Consider the following 17,179-nt stretch of genomic DNA (forward strand, 5'->3'; position numbering starts at 1 on the left):
CTGTAGGTGCATGACTTACTAGGTATATACTTGTGGAACAGCTTCCTAAAAGCACTGATATTGATAGTCGTGGTTAACTCCTAATTCCGGTAGATTCGGGGTTTGGTATATTATCCTCAGGCCACCAACAAAGAGGCCAAATCGTTGGTATAATAACCATGAGTATCGTAATCGAAAACTGGAGGTAGAGGCGGGGTAGTATCTGGCGGTATAGGATGATTTATATATATGTCTCGTTGTATTTCCACTCGCGATGTGCGGCTTGGGCTCGCGAACGGCTTGCCTACGGTAGTGTCTAGATTCTAGTGCGCAATACCTCATTTTGGCTTGCAGTATACTTTATAATATAAGTATTTTATACATCTCAACACACACTAATGTCACAATAATGCTAAGATTCAAATGTATTTTTATTTGTTCGGAAACCCCCTCGTGCCGCCCCACTATTCAGCCTCATCAGTCCATTCACCCGAATGCCCTGAACGCCACTATTCCATACCTGAATATCCTGCACCCCTCCCGAACCGCTGACGTGTCCCTCCCCTCCCATACTGCTTTTTCCTCGCAGACATGTTGTTTCGATCACAGCAGGCTGCTTCTTGAAACGCTTACGTCACAACTGTTTGAACATCCCGAAGAGGATACGAAAGTGTTAAATAGCTACCAAGCATCCGAGCATCTCGTATATTCGGATGGCAGACTTGCTGCAGGCAATCCACAATTCGAGAATATTTACTCCTTGGTCTTCTCGGGAATGACTTAATGTAACTACATTGTAATCCCCAATCATGCAGCCTATTAGGTCACAAGCTCTGTCATCCCCCATGTGATCTTGAACCTAGTGGTCCAGATCTTTGGCGACCTGATATCCGAAACCGTCGAGGCTGCATGTGCTGTACTCCTGATTATAAACTATTTGGATATCAGGGAGCTGGGCTGCACTGTATTTAGCAAGAATCGATCGAGGGGCAACTTCTTTAAATTTCCTCCAACAAGTATATGCCCTATCTTTAAGCTCAGTCGTTGGAGCAGCTGCTTAGTAGCATTGCTACAGTTATAATAGAAGTTGTACCTTACTTGGTGATGTTCCTTTCGACTTTCACCTACAGCTGCGGTATGCGGACTCAGGCAATGAATCATTGATGCCAATCGTCTGCAAATCCTTGGGGTAATGCGCTAAGGTCCTGGCCACAGTTACATAGCTGCATAAGCCATAGTATCATTTCTAAAACTGGCCTCGCGCAGTTCTGTGCCTTTGGCTGACCCCACGCTGCATTGCTTTGATTTTTGATAGATAGCTTAGTGCACTTAATGCTCAATCCATTGTCAATTAAAACATCTACCATGATTTCCTGCGCAACCCATTGGGTTAAATATCGCAACTTATGTGACTCATGGATGGATTGATTTCTAGTCGATAGAAAATGGTCACTGTACACATGGCCCACCGACTGTAGCTACAATATGTGTGGTAGATGTAAATCTTTTGGACCCTAGTCATCCTAGTCAACACAATCAAAAACAAGCAAATAGACTATAGCCAAAGGAAGAGAAACAGGGAAAATAAAACAAAGAATGAAAAACACATGTAGAATGTTGACGCACGACGCACCCCACTTTCCCTTGCAGCGGCCAACCAGCACATTAGGCTCATGACCTAATCATCAGTTTCACTAGCTAGTTGTTTTTGATATGCCCTTCCTTGTCTTCTGGCAAGATCCCGCTATACCGACATTTGTGTGAATATAAACCTGTTTAATAGGCTAAGGTGACTCGATGAGCGATCCAGATATACTCGATATCATAAGTCACTCACGGGAGCCTTACTAGTGCAGGCGCTTATTAGCCACATATGCATAGCAGTGTGATATGATCGCCGCCTATACTACATACCAAAGTTCAAACACCGAACACTAATAGGAGCTTTCATATAAATACAACTCTTTTGGACCCTGGCTCACGCATCTTATCAATTAAAATGGAGAGATCAGCAATAAGATCGCCCGCGCATATGCAGCCTATTTACTAAAAAAGAAACGTTTGTTAGAAGATGATAACGAATGGAAGTGACAATGTATACCAAGTAGAAGAATGATAAAGTGTAAGATCTCTGGATTCAGAACTATGAAATACTGAGGATTTATATAGTACGGCCGACTACGTATGCTACGTGGGACTTCATTATCTCATATAGAGACTAATCTAGGCTGCAACACAGAGGTAAAATGATTCTGGTGGTTGTTTACATATTGAAGCCACTTTGCAAGGTGCTGCAATGTGATATTGATGATAGGTGCTGTACTGTATAGCGCATACATAATAGGGTCCTGCCTCAACAGGTAATCATATCGTTGATCTGGCGACACTAGGAAGGATTTCCGAGGCCGTCCTCTCTAGATTCTACCTATAAATATGAGGTCTTTCTCGAGCGAATTCTCTCTCCATCACAAGGTTCTCATCTCTCTCGAATTCCATCAATTTATTCATCAGTCTCCAATTTCTAACGATCAATCGATATGCGTTTCTCTAGTCTCACTTTCATCCTCCTGGCCGCTGGTGCCTCGCTCGGTTTCGCTGCGCCTCTCGATAAGAGCAGCGCGAAGACCGCTGTCACCGATACCACTGATGCCACTGATGCCACTGGTGCCACTGATGTCACTGATGTCACTGATGCCACTAAATGGACTTGTGACAACGGATGGGAAGTTTGCGGAGTATGTTAGAATTTCACCTTACTGGTGCATTTTGACTAATCTTTAACTTAATTACCTCTAGAAGTGCAATGGCACCTCGTGCAAGGTCGCAGGCATTAACACGTGAGTCACTCAATTTACCTAGCCGAGCAACATAATCTATGTTTACTAACGAGCGACTATAGAAATTGTAACACAGGAAGTGTAAGAGCTTACCCCTATCACAGCAGATCAAAGCGATACATAATCTTCCAGGTACTAATAGGACTTTTAGTGTGGCGGCCCTAAGGGCGGAGATGGCAAGCACTGCGGTTGGGGCAAGGATGGCGTAACGCAATGCCCTGGCTTTTGAGCCTTTTCTACCGTTGAATATGGCAGAGGATCTAAGCCATAGAGTGATGCTGGAAATCTTCGTCTAGAAGACATTCATACACTTTAGAAGTGTGGGGTTAGGTGACCTGTATCTAGGCTGTTCTAGGCTTTCAGTGCTCTAGTCTATTGTTGGGTAGTGTGTGTTTCTCCCTTTCTCTCATTACATATTTTATCCCACTGAATACATTCTTTATATCAAATGATTGCTCTACAATTAGTCATTCAGGCTGGTCTGGTAACTCTGAAGTTGTACAATCGATACGTTCGGTTCCAAAGTAGTGGTTGTACGAAGTTCCTCAAGATATAATGGAGAGGAGTTGCTCCATAAATATACGCGCTGATCATGTCAATATAAGATCTGCTAATGAGTGTTCTAGTTATAACAGAGTGAACCAATATTGTTCGATATCTTCCTAATTATTGGGACCATCTAAGGCCTAGTCGAATCAAATTATAATTTAGTGAGTGGGACTCGGCATCTCCTCTCTCTTTTCATACAGTTGTATAGATACAGTCATCACGAGGCTTTTGTTTTATAGTAATCTAAGTAGCGCTTGGCTATTAGTATTTGGTTTAACTAAAAAATTCTCCTTCATGATGCTTTTCACATACCTTATCTCAATAGCCCTCTAGAGACTTAGCGTAGTTCATGATTTCCTCTCAACATTTATTGAGATCGCCGGAGAGAAGAGTTTAAATAGACTCTATAGAAGAAGAGGCCCTTGGGAAGTCATAGACAAGGAGTATTCCGATTAGTCGCGGCTAACTCTAATAATATATTGTAGGGAAGTCTCTACTCGATCACTAGAACAAGATCGTTATAAGGACCTCCTGTCTTGAGATTAAATTGTGATCACGAGATGTATTATAGAGCTCAACTTTGTAATAGAATCATTTTAACAGGCCTGGAAGTATACTAAATGCTTTTAGCTATATTTGAATTTTAATTTCACAAGAATACAGACTCACTTTTTTGATCGGGTAACTAGAGATATTCAATATAATTAAAATTCATGGCTCGAGATTATCACCTAACAACACAATGGCTTTCTCGCTCTTCAAAACACCCCCTCCCGTAGTACTAATACCTTCATCCATTGTGGAGATGAAGTTTTGGCCGAGCGTGTTGGGAGAGCCTGCGCCAATCGAATTCACCTCAATTGCATGAGCAACCAGACACCCATGAACACAAAGCCTAATCAGCTGAATTTTCTCATCGGAAACGGAAATAGGCGTACCATCCACTCCCCATGCGTCCATAAAATTTGAATCAAATACATCTCCTGGCTCAAAGTGTATCAGTTCGTAGTGGCTACCATTGGGGGGTATGCAACGGGCACGGAAATAGAATGCGTCTGTCAAAAGACGGTTCAAGGCCTCTTTTATGTCCTTTTCTGCATCCTTTACTTTGCTCTCATCGAGAAATGAATTGCAAAGATTTAGAAATGTGCACTGTGCGTTTTCCACTTGAGATTGAACCCAGCAATCGCGAAACTGATGGTTTTGCTCCAGCATCACCTCGATGGCAGCTCTATGAAAGCCTTCAATGGTGCCCTGGGGAACTTTATTTTATTAGGGGTAATGAAATCCGAGGGGGCCATTTAAAACTTACAGCTTTTATGAATGATCTCTTGATAGCCCCTCAACATGTATCCCTCTTGAGCAAGAGTAGCCCAACAGCCTGCATGAAAGACTTGATCTCGAATAAATCCAGAAATAAGGGCACACATTGCCAATTTGGGGTACGTCGACAGTAGATCCATTGTACCAACTGTACTTTTGACCAGTGAATCAAGCTTCGTCCTTCCTCTAGGCAGCATCCCTAGTTCTGCTATCTTAGGGCCAGACAAACATTGCACGAGGACGCGGGCAGCTCTAGACGTGTTTGTTTCAAGTTTGACCATTTCCTCTACAAATCTCGTAGCCACAACGTGGCCGGATTTGAAGTCTTTCAGGATGCTGTTCAATCCCTCGTTTGAGTTAAGTTGTTCTGTGAGACACTCATTCTGCTTGATCTTCTCCCCAATTTCGCTGTCTTTTCGCTCAAGCTCCGCGTTCAACTCTTTAACGTTGTCCACATCCCCATCGGGGTAGTCTGCTTTGGCCTTTTCCATTTTACGGTACCATTCCAGATGTCCGTAGAGTTTTGAGTTTTCATCCTTTAAGATTAGAAGTTGATCTTCCAAACTTTTCAACATATGGCTGTGCCGTGTGGCTAGGAGATCAATCTGATGCTTAAGGAGTTTTACTTCACATGATGGCTCATCACCGCCCTGTTGAGTGGTTTCGATAGCCGATACTGTAGTTTTCTCGGTGTCCTTTCGATCTGATACCAAGGCGGCTCTCTCACTGCCCAAATCATTCTTTTCGCGAATGGATGACTCGATCTTTGAATGATAATCAGCGAGGTGGATCTTGGAAACGTGCCCTCAGCGGGGCCATCGGTGTCCATAAGCGCCACCTACCTCTACCGCCAAGTTTGGCTTTTTTCGGCTTTTCGGCGCCTCCTGGTCGTGGAGAGGCTCGCCTGTCTCGCCGCTATAGACTTCACGCTCCGGAAACCGTGTGGGTTTAGTTCGACTTCTCTTGTTGGTCAAGATGAGGGAGAGATCTTGATCTGCAGTTCGTGGCTGCGGCACTGGGCTGTAATCCCAATGCCATTTCCCCCACTTACTATCCGATCTGACCGAGTCCGCATTGGATGGGGAGCGTGTATATGGTGACTCTCGATTCATGTTGAAAATCGCGTGCTCTGTGAGCAAGCCCTTGGATTACTGATCGATGGACTCGACCGTGAGGACGTTGTGGTTAATTATCCAACCCCCGTAATGCAGATTGGACTTTGTGAGGATATTATTTGTTTGATATCAAGCAATGGACATGATTGTAAAATATTTGTGAATGGGAAAGAGGATTTATTTCCTCTTCGCTCCTATGAGGATGAGAATGAGGATGAAAGGGGGGCGGTGTGGGCGGCCAATAACTGGCGCAGTCAACTTGCGTTCTTAGTGAAACAAGAACCCTGCTAGCGTGATTTTCGAGAACGCCTTGCAATCTGCCCGATGTGAGGGCGGTTGTTCAAAACCGCTGGGCTGGTCGTCGAATTTTTCCCACGTTCCTCCTCCGCGGTCACTCCAAAACGCCACAAAATGGCTCCCAAGCGAAACCTATCTCAGGATATAGCCTACCGAAAAAGACAAGCTCGACAGATCAATGCCACGAATGGGGGCCCAGTCGCACTGACTACCTCGGGATATGACACGGTCAGCTCTCGGCCTTCGATACCCGCGAAAACCGCGAGCGCTAACGATAAAAATGGCCCGGGGCCAAAATTCATTATTGGGCTCGATTTTGGAACAACCATGACTTCAGTATCATACTACAAGCTCAAGTCTGGGAAGCGTCCAGTCAACGTGGGTCGGAATGCAATCAAGTCCGTCACTCATTGGCCAGGTTCAGGTCGGGATCAGAGCAGAGGCGAAGTTCCAAGCGAGATGATCTACCTGGGGAGTAACGAATACTATTGGGGCTATGAAGCACGCAGACACTTAAAGCATGCACACTCAACTGGGGCATCATTGGATGATTCCAGCAGGCTCATTAGGCTCACTAAACTCATTCTGGAAGATCCTGGTCCAAAGTCCAAAGAAAATGATGCATTACGTGAGGTGAAAAAGACACTCAGATATTTAGGGAAGAGCGTGAAAGATGTCATTACAGATTATTTGGTTGAAGTCTTCTGTTATACCAAAAAACATTTGAAGGATCACGAAACATTTCGGGAGACAAGCCCAGTGGAATTTTCCCTAGCTACTCCTGCCGGGTGGGCTATGCGAACCTCTTGGTCCATGCAAGAAATAGTGAGAGAGGCCGCAGTGAAGGCTTCACTATGTCAGCCATCTGAGCCGCTAGACTTGTTCATAATCAATGAGCCCGAAGCAGCTGCGGCGTTTGCCCTAGACGTGATGGTCGGTACCAAACGGTTACAGGTATGCGGATTCTTCAGTTGTGTCGTATCAATTATAGACAAACTAATAATCCGCCATCAAAGAAAGGAGAAACGTTCTTAGTGTGCGATGCTGGAGGTGGTACAGTGGTAAGACAAATACCGGAGTACACTATCAATTACGACTGACCTTTCCAAAAGGATATTACCACTTATACTGTAAAGGCACAAAATCCACTTCGCCTTCGTGAGGCAATTACTCCTACCGGTAAGGTCCATATACTTTGGTCAAAGTATATCAGCTCAAGCTTGGAATAGGTGAAGATTACGGTTCTACTTGCGTCAACCGAGCCATGGAGAAAGACCTCCAAGATCGCTTCAACTCTGACTCTGAATCTGAAGCAGTACTCTCCGAGAAAGGAATTTCAACCAAATATCAACTTTTTCACGATGTTTTTCGAAATTTTGAAGAAGAGCTGAAGCGTAATTTCGATTCAAGTCGCGGCTTAGACGGGCATGAATATCTCGACTTCCACGGATTAGAGCCAACCCTACAAGCCGGGTTAAACGGCAGTATTAGCTTTGAAAGCAACACAATTAAGATCTCTAGGTTTCTTCCCTTGCATTTTTAATTTTTTTCTCCCTAGGTTACTGATTGATGGTTTTGTTCTAGGAGTGGGGTGCAACAATGGTTTCTACCGAGCCTTGAAGGGATCGCGCTTTTAATCCAAGAACAGCTCAACATCGCTGCAAAGAAGAAGCTAGTTATGCAGGTAAGCTCTTTTTGTTGTCTGATTGAAAAACAAGATAACAAAGGCTTTTTCTTTGACAGAAAGTCATATTTGTCGGTGGTTACTCGCAGTCCAACACATTCCGGCACTTTATGGAGGAAAGGTTTCGACGTCTTCAATTGAGCTATCCGAAAGACAGGTTAGTATAGCTAAAATTTCATTCTCTGTCAACTTGGAGGCTAACTTCAGGGTGTTTTTCAGTGGATGGGAAGCAATTGTCTCTGGCGGAGCTGTTTATCGTGCGATAGACAAGAGCAACGGACCTCGCCGAATAATCCTTGCCAACATTGGCATCCTTCAAGTTGAGGAACAAAACAGAAAGCTCGTTGCGCATCGAAACATCGTTCCTTACTTTAACCCATGCGATGAAAAGTACTACATCGATAATTGTTTAAATTGGATTATCAAAAAGGTATGAGCCGTGCCTATATCTTCCAACCATTCCATATTAACCCCCAAAAGGGTCGCGTCGTAGAATTTGACGAAACCTTCACGGAAAAATACTTCCAAATTATCGAAGAAGGCCAAGATCTGGAAATCAGGCAACGAATCTTTTACTCGGAAAAGGACGATGTCAAGGACCACTATCAATTGGAACACGAGATGAATAGAGGGAGTATGTCTATTGCGGGAACCCGTCATCCGTTTCAATGTCTGGGTTTGATCATTGACTGACTTCGGTTAGCTTCCCAATCTGCTGCACTGATCGTGGTAGATCTCACAGAACTGATGGACCTGTACCCATTGCAATTGAAAGGGAATTCAGGGAACAGACATTATGTAGTCTGGTATGATATCGTCGCAAGGCTTACTGGTCGTAACCTGGAGGTCTCTCTGAGATATCCTGCAGGTCAAGATGTCCGAGGGTCTGCCCAGGTCTGCATTGCGGCATCATTTCGACCAGGTGTGGCGTGAACCCTAGGATATCTGTTTTCAGAGCACATTTAGATTTTCTCCTTTTTCCTAGTTGTTAATCTTACCTCCTCTCTCCTCTCCCCTTAGTTTTATTTTTTTATTTTTTCTATTTCTGTTTTTTATTTTTTTTTGCCTCTAGTAAACTTTCCGGCTCTTCATAAATCATTTATTTGTCGAGAATGTATCTAGCCCATATCCTAAGACTTGGCATATACGAGTCTACTTCTCTGGTGCTTATATCTGACCTGTGCGTTTTCCTAAATATCTGTCCCAGTCGGCTTTTCTTCGAAATAGAGTATAAGATTATAAGCTAACCAAGGAATTGCCATTCTATCTCATCGTTGCTCTTGAATCAGAACACCAAATCTGCTCGGAGAGTAAGACGTTTAAGAACTGGGCCTGTCGACTCTTCAGACTTCGATTTCTTCGTCTGATGAGAGGACCATAGGCGATGATGATCTGTCCCCTGGTCGGTGACTTCGCTTCGTTTGCTCAGTTTCTAGAAATTGTATCCATCGAGCAAAAGCATCGGAGTCCCTCTTTGAGCTCCACTTCCCTTTCGGCTTTACCGGGCTGTTTATATGGCAAAGTTTTTCTTCGTTCCACTGACCAGATCGTAGCTGTATCGTCTTGAAATAAGGCCCATCCCTTGACATTCTATCGAGCAGACCGGGTAGATCTTCGAGATCATCAGATCCATTGACAACGTAAAGGCAATGCTTTGGGCATTCTTCACTCTGATACAAACTGTCAACCAAAACTCCCTTCTTTTTCTGATCAAGGCCGAGAGGAGGAAGTTGTGGCCATATCGCGATGTCTTCTTCTCTTTGTTGAATAACCTGTTGGCACTGAAGACGTGAAAAGCGTAGATAGGCGTCCTGCGGCTCTCGTTGTCCAATCTTGTGAGATTCGTAAACAGAGATCACAGATCTTATGAGTTGAGATGACTTATCGACTCGAAATCCAGCTTTTACCCCATTTGATCTCGTCACTATCACTTTGCATTGATCCCTGCTGCCTTTCTTGTGGAAGTTGCTTGTCATGCAGAGCATAGATACAACTGCAGTCAGGTTCTCCATAATAGATTGTTTCATTATGCGACCAAGAAGGGTTTCGATGGCGTTTCTCCCCACTTGGGGGTGTTGTGTGAAATCAGGAGCATCAATGTGCCCAATTTTATAGAAAACCATGCGCAAGGCGCTTTCAGTGATAGAAAAGCAAGTGAGCTGTCGGATCGGCTCCCACTTTTCAGATACAAACATATGAATTGCGATATTGAGATAAAAAGCCTCGTCACGCCTGAAGTCCTCACGAATCGGTCTAGGCTCCGCGGTCCAGAAACTTTCCATTGCCTCAATAGTCTCTCCATTTACTCTCCATGATCCAGAAAGGCAATTCAGGATATCAGAAAGCCAAATGCTTGCCTCCTTGGCAGATGGGAATGAGAGCAAAAATGTATCGACATCATTTTCGGTAATGTGTAGGCCAAGATACCGTGATTCAATCACTGAGGCATCTCGAATAACACCTTCCTGGCAAATAACATTCAAGTAATTCAAATCCTGGGGTTCGCCACTAAATGACACCTGGGTTGCTTGGATATCAGTTGACGTATTGATCCAGCTTGAGATTCTCCTGGACATCGTGGAAAAGACGTCCGGGTCAGGTGCCATGATATCACCTGTCGCCAAGACATCCAACTCACCCAATATTGCCGGGCGATAGATATCGCGAGCCCAATCAAAAATATAGTCAACAATGAGTAGAAGCTGTAAAGCTCCATCAAAGCCACAGATATTTCCGTGCCACAAATCAACGATGGTCTAAAATATCTTAGTCCGCGTGATTGACATCCGAGTGTGGTCGGTAATGAGAATCGCTCACGTAGTATATGTCCGGGTTTGCATTGGTGTCCAGTTGTGTCTCGGGAAACCCCGCAGAGACATCCCAACTTTCCCCTCTCCAATTCAAGAACCATACGAGGGGGCCTGTAGGCCATTGTGTTTCATCTCCTGTCGCCGCTCGTAGGTCATACTGTAGTTTCAAAAGTCGTTTGATGCAGAATGCTGTTTGCATATCTACCTCTGCTCGACCTGCGCTATTGCTAGGTTTCGCCTCCATGATGAGAAATGGGTATAGCAATGGCTCGCCCTCGGGGCCGAATGGACTATATTCTATAGTTTCACGTAGTGTCTGCCTGGTGGAGGTCATCAGGCTTCGCGAGTCGGTGGAATCCAGTAGTATTTTGAAGTTATCAGTTTGCTTGAGACCATAAACACGATCAGGGGCTTCATACTTCTTCACTCTTCCTGGTTGCGAAGCAATCTCTAATGGAGGATAATGTTTTATTGCTGCCTCGGCCCGGTTTGAGAAGAGCATATTGATACCACCATCATCTCTATTATCGATGTCAGTGACCGGAAACATCGACTCAAGAATACACAAACACATACTGATTCTGTCCCCAGCCCCTTAGGCATTGGCAAGGCTTACGTTTGCGACGTCGAGCTTCCAGTGACTCCACCTGTGTGTTGCTAATGTCTGTTGCTGCAGGAATCTCGGACTCCCAAAGTCTTTTGCGGCATTGGATACTGAGAATTCATTAGAAATGTACTTTGAATCGGAAGTTAGCATTCTAAGGGGAATTTCATACCAAGCGACCTCCACTGAGAACCGATGCATAATTTCGTTTTCGATGGTGAATCTCCACGTGCTCTCATTCCGTCGTCCCCAAAAACATTCCTCGGCTAGCTTTGAGAGACGCACAGCACGGTTCCGAGTGGCATTCCTCCAGGGTTTTTCAAGGGTATCTATAGTGATACTTTCCATAAATTCATCAAACCCCCGCCTGCCTAGCTTCTGCACATCCGAGAACAATCTCTCGTGAATGCTTGGCCATCCATTGGGCTGCACTGGACCCAGGAAATTTATGTGCAGATGCTTTGCCAAATTCCACCGATTTGCATATTCAGTGGAATCCATTTGTGCTAGTTGTGAAAATCTCTTTTCGATGCGTTGGGAATGGAAATAAACCCCGCACCGAAAATCGCAATATAACGCCGACCCCTCCACCTACCATACGGGCTTTCTGTAAAAATACCAATTCACAACCTAGCCGTCCTACAATACGACGGAAAATACCTCCCAAGTTTTGAAGGCTATCAATTAAGGCCTACAATAAGAGAAGAAGGAACACCCAAAAATTGCTCTTTTGCCGTGAGAATTCTCGATTCTGTAGTCGAAGCTATAACTGTCTTACCAACCCATCCCAGGGTTCTGTGCCACTTGTCGAAGACCATACATAAGGGCACAAACCCGAAACAACAAAAGGATAGAAATTGAGTAGTTCCATTTAAAAAGTTGCATACGCTTAGTTAGATTGTGTAATAAAATTCTCATTTCCGACAATTTACTTAGAGCAACATATGTCATTGACCAACACCATATATTATTAAATAACACATTCCTCTCGGGATAATATGCGCACGAAAAGTGGAAAGCATAGTTTCAAAAATATTAAATTAGTTGTTCTATCGATGAGTCGCGTAAGATGGGCTTGTCTTTCCCGTTGTGTCAATAACTGTAGAGGTCTTGGATAAATATCTGAGAGGCATCATTCAAGTCGGATCTTTAGAATCCAGGTCGTTAATGGACAAGGGATTTTTTCAATAAACCTCAAGTTGCCCATCTCTTCAGCCCATGGGCAAATCGTTGGTACTAGGTGACTACCACCTTAGGAATGCTATTTATGCACATTTATGTATGCCACATTAAGGTAGTCGGGGTGCCGAGCGCCAATCCGCCCCAGTAAGGTCAGAGATGGAATTGATGAGCAAGAGTAAAGAAATCTATAGGAGTAGAAAAAGAGCAAGAAGACTATGTTTTGCTATGGAGGACTTGCTGACTCACTATGGGACATGAAGGAGTAGACTAGCTATGTACTTTTGCCTCGCAGTCCTGGCAAACAAGGTCAGGCCACCATACCACTAATTCTAACAAAAGGTTATATTTCCAATGACTGTTGATACACCTTACGGGTGATTAGCGGCACCTCGCAAGAGCCTTCAAGCCAGGCGGGTCATCTCCTGCCATCCCCTATTCCCTAAGCAAAACGTAGATTGAGATAAGAGAAGCCTGGGTCGACCAAGTCCACGCCTAGGGCTTCCACATCCGCATCTCCAGCCGCAGCAGCAGCAACCAGGAGTGGTGTGAAGTGCTGATAAGTAAGACAAGTTAGTTTAAGGCAATCCCTCGGCTCAAATCTTTTCAATATAAAAAAACGTACCTCGACAGTCGGATGGGACCGCTTGAACTCGTACAAGCTCTCCAGCTTCAGCAAAGCTTCATTTCTCTCATTTGCGTCCTTCTTTGTCACTGCTGCTCTCAGATGAGTATCAAAATCCCTCGACTCGGCAAGGATCTTGGCCCGGATGGTCTCCCTCTCCTCCTCTGTGGCAGCATGTATAATCTCATCAATCGAGGCGAACGAGTGAACAGCCATGCCTGAACCTATAATGAGATACCCCTCATGTCTAGATATTTGTTACTTATTAGCTATCTTATTGGCAGTATGCAGAAATGACACAGTGTCGAACTTACCGTAAAGACTTCAAGGCCTGACCCAGACGAATTTGGCTCTCGAGATCAGTGCCGTGGAATGTCGAGATTTGAATTACAGGTATGTCCAGCGGCTTCTCACTCGGAAACATGACCTTGAAAGGCACCCAGACACCGTGATCCACTCCTCTCTCCACACGTTTAGCCTTAATTCCGGCCTTGCGTAGGTGTTCCCATAGCTGTGCCGCTAGCTCGGGTGCATCCTGATGCGGCCAGTCGTATTCGTAGACGAACGGCTTGGAGTCATGAAAATCGTTGACAAAGTCATGCTGGAGGAATGATCAATGTTGTTCTCACCATAAATCAGCTGAAAATGAGGATATGTGGTTAGGCTTGCTTACCTGTATATGTGTCACACGTTTGACATTTACTATACATGTCAGTCCGACCTTCTAAATATCCTCAGGCCGACACTCAGGGATGGTATTACGGAAGTTTACCTTCAATCACTCCAGGCCCATGGATCTCGCCTGCTTCAAAGTGGCCGCTGAACACAACAACTGCCTTGGGGCGCGGTGAAAGAGATTGGATTTCTTCCCCAATATCCCTCAAGCTGGCTTGAACAATTTTATTTCGAGGTCGATCATCAAAGAGAAGGCCCACGCCGGCATGACCAATAAAGTAGGTTGGCAGGGATTGGGTAGACTGGATAGTAGAAGGCATAGTAAGGCAAATTTTAGTGATGGAAGGAAAGAAGCTATTGAATATGTTAAAGGCTTCAAAGAAAAAGAAATATCAAGTGCAAAAGACCATCCAAATCACCTGTTGACTTTATAGCATACTTCGTCCCATATAGCCGAGATTCAGACGCTAATCCCACAGTCCTAGAGTGGTGTGGACTTGGATGTTTTCGTATCTCGATCAGTGCCCGATGTACATGTGTCAATACGGGTGGGTCAACAACCCCGGGACCCTAAGCGAAGTGCAGAATAGATTTACGCTGCGGAAAAAGCCGATTCGCAATATCTTCTTTTCTATAAACCGTATAGCCAAGGTTCAAATGTTAGTTCTAGATCCCCGTGATGGCGCGTACTTTGCTGTGTATGGCGTCAACGCCCTCGGAAAGTAAATGAACTACGGGTCAGAAAGTGCCGGGAATTGTTCTATATTACATTTCTTTGCTATTTGCCGCATTACCGGGATTTGAACCCCAGTTTGGGAGCTTTGGGATGTCGTGTATTAATTATATATGGCGTCAGCAACGAGGTTCGAGCAAGGAAAACATAGCAATTAAAAGGACCAAACAATACTTCTTGAGTGTAAATAAATGTTGTTTTAGTCCCTTTGAGATATATGCGACGATAACGCCTTATTTATAGAGATGTGCAGCACTGTAGATACACCTTGATATTTCCCATAAGGAATTTGAGCTTTACTCTCATAGTCACCACGCTATACCTATTTGGGTAGTTCGGTTACCCAAATAGGCAATGGCCAGATGCATTCACCTAGTCTTTCAAGATTTAGTCCCGTATGGCAAGGCCGAATGGTAGAATACAAATATGCTTTAATGCCGATACGAGATGATTGCATCCAGGGCAGGTCACGACATAATTCGATCCAACACGACATCGTACTCCAGATTTCAGACCTATAAAAATTACCTCAACTTCGATATGCGTGATATAAATTGGACTGGAGAGCAGCAGTCTCCAAGAAGAAAGTCTCCAAGAAGAAAGTCTCCAAGAAGAACTTCTAACCATTTTGAATATTGCCTAAAATTATTGGACATCCACCCTCACGCATCGTTCCCCATCTAATATTCCCGGTAGGCTTACTAGCAGATCTGGTTGGATCAACCACACTACAACATGACAGAGGAGCAGCCGCGTTTGCCTGGGAAAGAATATTCAGACGGGAAAGAAAGGCCCATTAATCTAAGCATTCATCAGTTCTATGATGGCACAACCACCCCCTCCGATATCCACAAACCCGACCCAGAAGGACAGCCAGGCATCCTCTCTTATCCAATCGTCAAAAATGGCCACCAAATTCTGGTCACTTGGACACCACAGGAAGAATCTGTCATCGTTCGAAAACTCGATTTCCTTTTTCTCCCTATATTCTCGGTCCGTCTCAACATCCTGGCCGCTCATATTGCCCTTTCCCGCTAAACTCTCCCCGTAGCTAATGTTTACTTTGATGGCCATTGATCGGACTAATGTGTCGAGCGTGCTAACCTCCACATTTCTTTCCGACACATCTATGACCCGGGATCAAGCCAACACAGGTGTCTCTCTACTCTGGCTGGGCATTGTCTTGCTAGAGATTCCCTCAAACGTATTTCTCACATATCAACGTTTCTTTTGGAATACCGAACTGGAGTCTAACTTGTTGATCAGATTATTCTCCACCGCGTGGGTCCTCACTATTGGATCCCGGCCCAGGTTGTCGTCTGGGGCTTCATTGAGGTACTGCAAATGTTTGTCACTAATGCTAGTGGTTGGTATGCTGCGCGGCTGTTCCTAGGGCTAGCAGAGAGCGGGTTTATCCCAGGTGGCCTGTACATTTTGTCAACCTGGTATGTACCCAACGAGCTCACGCAACGCACTGCAGTGTTTTTCCTTGGACCGGCATTGGCTGGCGCTTTTGGCTCGCTAGTTTCGGCAGGCGCCTTGACATTGCACGAGCATAGGGGATTGCGTGGGTGGCAATGGTTAGTCTTCATGTTGTTGGTTCATATTCATGCGATCACTATTAATGTGGAAGTAAATTATATAGGATATTCATCATCTGTGGCGTTTCTACGATAAGTAAGCATCATGAGCATGTGTGTTGATTTCCTAGCTAACACCACGGCCAATTTAGCCTCAGGAGTCTTGGCTTTTGCCCTTCTCCCCAAGTCTCCATATCATACAGGTCATCTTTTTGGCGGTCTCATCCGTATGCAGGGCTGGCTCAATGAGCGCGAAGCTGACATTCTCGTCGCACGTCAAGCCCGACAACAAGACAATCAGGGAGACGGTTCGAATATTAAAATTCAGTGGAAGGATATGTGCGTGCTTCCCTTGCTTGGTAGCTATGGAAACTTTGACTAACACGTGGCTGCCTATAGAACTGATGTGCTTTTCCATTGGGCTACCTGGCCATACCTCATTGTGTGTCTGTCTGGCCTACAATCCACCAATGGGCTGAGCACCTGGGGTGCAACCATCATCAAGTCGCTAGGCTTCAGCGCAATCCGAGCTAACTTGCTTAATGCCCCGGGAAGTCTGCTGGGCGCAATCTTTGGCATTGTGTTGTCGGCAGTTGTGGATAGGTATAGTCGGTTTGGGTATGCAATCGCCTTTTCGGCTGTGTGGACTCTCGCAGGCCTAATTGCACTTTACGTAAGGCTGCTACCTTTCCCCCTCGGCGTAGTATTTGCTCACTGACTTCCTTGATGCAGTGTCTTCCAATCACATCTCAAGCTTCGTGGTCTTTCTATGCAGCGTACCTGGTCACCCAGTCATCCCCGTGAGTGATCTTTTAATATTATGTTTGGACGGGTGAACTGACCAGTACCTTGCAGAAACTGGCAGCCTATCAATGTGACCTGGCTGTCTTTGAACTTTAAGACGCCACAAAAACGTGCCGTTGCGTATGCAGTATACAGTATGGAACCATTGACCTTGATGAAATTGAAATTGGACGATCACTAAAAAAATGATACCACAGTTGGATGCTCTAATCTAGGTGGTACATACGGCAACCAAGTATTTAGAGCAGTACGTGCCTTTTCCTTTGGTGTTGAATCTCCATTCAGCGGAGTGCTTCCAACTGACATTGAATATAGAGTGATGCTCCTCTCTACCACACGGCATGGATTGCCTGTATATCCTTGGGCGCAGTGTGGCTCGCCGGAA

General features: G+C 44.9%; 6 protein-coding genes across 6 annotated transcripts; 3 read left to right on the plus strand and 3 right to left on the minus strand.

The window, feature by feature from the left end:
• Window positions 1–2,516: 2,516 nt before the first annotated feature.
• Window positions 2,517–3,025, plus strand: PEX2_106930 (uncharacterized protein; the record flags this gene model as incomplete). Its single annotated transcript, XM_016747961.1, has 3 exons — window positions 2,517–2,714; window positions 2,776–2,816; window positions 2,968–3,025. 3 exons carry the CDS (start codon window positions 2,517–2,519, stop codon window positions 3,023–3,025), a joined length of 297 nt encoding a protein of 98 aa, XP_016594172.1.
• Window positions 3,026–4,076: 1,051 nt separating this feature from the next.
• Window positions 4,077–5,800, minus strand: PEX2_106940 (uncharacterized protein; the record flags this gene model as incomplete). Its single annotated transcript, XM_016747962.1, has 3 exons — window positions 4,077–4,627; window positions 4,678–5,479; window positions 5,531–5,800. 3 exons carry the CDS (start codon window positions 5,798–5,800, stop codon window positions 4,077–4,079), a joined length of 1,623 nt encoding a protein of 540 aa, XP_016594173.1.
• A 414-nt stretch (window positions 5,801–6,214) lies between these two features.
• On the plus strand, window positions 6,215–8,717 carry PEX2_106950 (Hsp70 family protein; the record flags this gene model as incomplete). The annotated part of the gene is made up of 9 exons (XM_016747963.1): window positions 6,215–7,054; window positions 7,117–7,161; window positions 7,213–7,279; window positions 7,330–7,621; window positions 7,685–7,784; window positions 7,844–7,941; window positions 8,004–8,214; window positions 8,265–8,418; window positions 8,488–8,717. The coding sequence occupies 9 exons, from the start codon at window positions 6,215–6,217 to the stop codon at window positions 8,715–8,717; spliced, it is 2,037 nt and encodes a 678-aa protein (XP_016594174.1).
• A 410-nt stretch (window positions 8,718–9,127) lies between these two features.
• PEX2_106960 (uncharacterized protein) lies at window positions 9,128–11,699 on the minus strand (the record flags this gene model as incomplete). The annotated part of the gene is made up of 4 exons (XM_016747964.1): window positions 9,128–10,540; window positions 10,602–11,115; window positions 11,171–11,308; window positions 11,371–11,699. The coding sequence occupies 4 exons, from the start codon at window positions 11,697–11,699 to the stop codon at window positions 9,128–9,130; spliced, it is 2,394 nt and encodes a 797-aa protein (XP_016594175.1).
• A 1,120-nt stretch (window positions 11,700–12,819) lies between these two features.
• Window positions 12,820–13,997, minus strand: PEX2_106970 (DODA-type extradiol aromatic ring-opening family dioxygenase; the record flags this gene model as incomplete). The annotated part of the gene is made up of 5 exons (XM_016747965.1): window positions 12,820–12,933; window positions 13,003–13,249; window positions 13,317–13,603; window positions 13,676–13,704; window positions 13,775–13,997. 5 exons carry the CDS (start codon window positions 13,995–13,997, stop codon window positions 12,820–12,822), a joined length of 900 nt encoding a protein of 299 aa, XP_016594176.1.
• A 1,148-nt stretch (window positions 13,998–15,145) lies between these two features.
• On the plus strand, window positions 15,146–16,975 carry PEX2_106980 (Major facilitator superfamily domain, general substrate transporter; the record flags this gene model as incomplete). The annotated part of the gene is made up of 8 exons (XM_016747966.1): window positions 15,146–15,403; window positions 15,462–15,614; window positions 15,677–15,990; window positions 16,056–16,087; window positions 16,143–16,329; window positions 16,390–16,663; window positions 16,723–16,790; window positions 16,846–16,975. 8 exons carry the CDS (start codon window positions 15,146–15,148, stop codon window positions 16,973–16,975), a joined length of 1,416 nt encoding a protein of 471 aa, XP_016594177.1.
• Window positions 16,976–17,179: the final 204 nt, after the last annotated feature.

The sequence above is a fragment of the Penicillium expansum genome (assembly GCF_000769745.1).
Source record: "Penicillium expansum strain MD-8 chromosome Unknown contig369, whole genome shotgun sequence".
In the NCBI taxonomy this organism is placed as follows: domain Eukaryota; kingdom Fungi; phylum Ascomycota; class Eurotiomycetes; order Eurotiales; family Aspergillaceae; genus Penicillium; species Penicillium expansum.